The 2,907-nt window shown below is 31.2% G+C and overlaps 1 protein-coding gene across 3 annotated transcripts in view; it reads right to left on the bottom strand.

Moving 5' to 3' along the window:
• Positions 1 to 2,907, bottom strand: part of LOC106462887 (alpha-(1,6)-fucosyltransferase-like) — a 19,795-nt gene that overhangs the window by 4,286 nt on the left and 12,602 nt on the right. For all 3 annotated transcript variants that reach the window (XR_002611368.1, XM_022390290.1, XM_022390291.1), the window contains exon 7: positions 1,627 to 1,780. Coding sequence is in view for 2 of the 3 variants with exons in the window: in XM_022390290.1 (XP_022245998.1) it covers positions 1,627 to 1,780 (154 nt within the window). In the remaining variant the exon portion in view is untranslated. The remainder of the gene's footprint in view (positions 1 to 1,626; positions 1,781 to 2,907) is intronic.

Raw genomic sequence — 2,907 nt, 5'->3', positions numbered from 1 at the left:
AATAGTCCTCGAGTAGCTTTGCACGAAATTTTAAACAAACCAAAAACTTTAGTCTGTCACTTCTAAATAAGGGACCGCTAGTGCAATAGTCCTCGAGTAGCTTTGCACGAAATTTTAAACAAACCAAAAACTTTAGTCTGTCACTTCTAAATAAGGGACCGCTAGTGCAATAGTCCTCGAGTAGCTTTGCACGAAATGCAACAAACAAACAGCTAACCATTAGAGCACGATCGTTCCTTTTTAGAGTTTAAAATAAATATAAAGAATATATCGAGAAATCTAAATTACAAACGTAACAATAATATTTCTCTAATATTTTGTAATTCATCATGAAGCAGTTCATAACTATTAGTTTTTCTGTATATCTGATTAATAAAATTCTTAATTAAGTTCAAATGAAAAATTGTGGGTATCACTCTGTGATGATATATATGCAATCATGTAAAAATAAATTCACGATAAACTCTAATGTTAAAACTTCTATTATTGTTGTAAACAACTGTATCTAAAAAAGGTAACCTCGATTCAGATTCCCTTTCTACTATTAACATGCTTGCTATGTCAAAGTTTTCATTAAGATATCTCCTGAAATATAGTGGTTTCAAAGTGTTGGACCAACGTTTTCCATAAAAGCATAAGAATAACTTAGTCATTCTTGATACTAGTTATGACCATACAGATTTAATCAGTCTAGTGATAGGTTTCATCACTCAAACTAAGATGTGATCATTGGACTCTTTGTAGAAAATGACGTTAATGTAGATAAACGAAGTTGATAAACAACTCACAAAATAATGTTAATTTAGGAAAACGAAGTTGTTAAACAACTCACAAAGTAACATTAATTTAGAAAAACGAAATTGTTAATTAACTCACAAAGTAACATTAATTTAGAAAAACGAAGTTGTTAAACAACTCACAAAATAATGTTAATTTAGAAAAACGAAGTTGTTAAACAACTCACAACATCAGAAAAAGTAAAAAAATAATTCATTACATAAGTCTACTGTTTCTTCTACACGAAAGTTAATATATAATGATTCAACGTCAAAACTAGCTGTAAAAGCGTCTTAATCAAAATTTCAGCATTTTTTTTAAATGCCTTAAGAATTTAAAACTACCTTTCACAGCTGATATCAGTAGCTGAAGAAACTGTACTTAGAATTAGATAAGTTATAATGTTATACACCTAAATTAGAGACCATATTGAACAATTTTTTTTTCGAAATCTTGCAACCGTATAAAAAAAACCGTGCGTGTGATTCAATACATCTGTTTCAATTCACATTAATTCAAAATTTCCTCTTATTTCAGTTTAAGTAAATATCTGGGCAGCGTAGTTTCACTAGTCCTAGTGGGGTCTTTATTTAACTTTATGAGATCGCTATTATTTACCAAAATACTATAAAATTTCCCATCTTAATCTTTTCTGTTCAGAAGACAAGTATAAATGAACATTGACCGTCTAACTTTACTAACACAGTCAACATTGTATATCACGTTGTAACAGCTCACAATACCGATTTCAAATAGTTATAAATAGGAAATGAAAAGTAACACAGTAAGGCTGCTAACACTTTTTAAAGCAGCACCGATTAAGAATGTTGTTAATGAAATGATACTCACTTGTGACGAAAAGGTGCAGATCAATAAGTCCGTCTTCGATAACATGTAGATATCTTCTACAACACCTTTCAACGCTTCAGGAGAATAACGTGTATCAATGACGGCAGCTACTTTAGCTGTATCTGGTTCTCCAATGAAAGTGTAGCCAGGAAACCTTAAAAACAAATAACGACCAAAACGTGGTGTTTTTTATACTAGTAAACCACATATTGTATTTAGTTGTTTCGTTTTTAAGTCCTTATCTGAAACCATAAGAGAAGGAATAGCTTGTTTAGATCGTACTTCAACAACGAAAGATGTGGAACTATATAGAAAATAGTTTATTTTGTGTTCAATTTAGTGATTTTTTAAAATTATGGACAGGAAAGGAAATGGGTTTTAGGAACTAGGTACACGCTTAGAAGGAGCAGTGGGGTGATAGGTATAGAAATGCAAATAGAAAAGATAGGAGATTCATATTTTATATTCTACCTTATTAATATCGGTAATCTGAGTTCCTAATTCGTAAGAAACTATAAACTTTGTATTTGGACATCACAAACATTTAATTTGAACCAATGCTGCATTCAACATATCACGTGACACACAAAAATTGATATTTAGGTGTGTTCTTATAATAGTTACTTTTAAATTAAGAAATTAACTAATGTATAATACTAAAATTTGGATTATAATCTACAATTTAATACCAAACTTATTGACATAAATTCATAAAATAGTAGTTCAATAAAATAAGTCAACAAACGCGATGACATGGTCTTTGACCCCTTACGATAGAGTTAATAAACATCTTCAGTGGTCCTAAACTTCAATGGGGAAAAAATACAAACTGAGAACTAGGTACACGGCGTGTACCCCATTTTCATCACTGGTTATGGAACATCTTGTGTATAATATCGCAGTACTCTCAAACATAGAAAGAAATCGTAAAAACAGGATGAAAAACAGTTTTGAACGGATATAATACAAGTCATATAGTCTATTGCTGTTACCATAATTTTCCAGTTATTATTTTCTGTGGTCGGGCACAGGTTCCAGTTAGAACAGTATTTCGTAAGAAACCTCAACTTAACATGCTTAACTAATGAGTTGATCCAGATTATATTAAATATAGGACATCAGGCTAGAGTATTCATCTTTGAATAAATAGAGTTGTTTAAAAATTTGTTTTACAACAAGAAAAGGATTGGCATGGTCTATTCTTTCACTGGGGTGTGTTTCTGTGAGCCAGACTAGTTTCGGAAAATTCCACTCCTCATCAGTGACCCTGGACACTACCAC

This window comes from Limulus polyphemus, unplaced genomic scaffold (genome assembly GCF_000517525.1).
Source record: "Limulus polyphemus unplaced genomic scaffold, Limulus_polyphemus-2.1.2 Scaffold1275, whole genome shotgun sequence".
NCBI classification, from domain to species: Eukaryota; Metazoa; Arthropoda; class Merostomata; order Xiphosura; family Limulidae; genus Limulus; species Limulus polyphemus.
The sequence above is the reverse complement of the archived record's forward strand: the minus strand, read 5'-3'. Positions and strand labels throughout refer to the sequence as shown.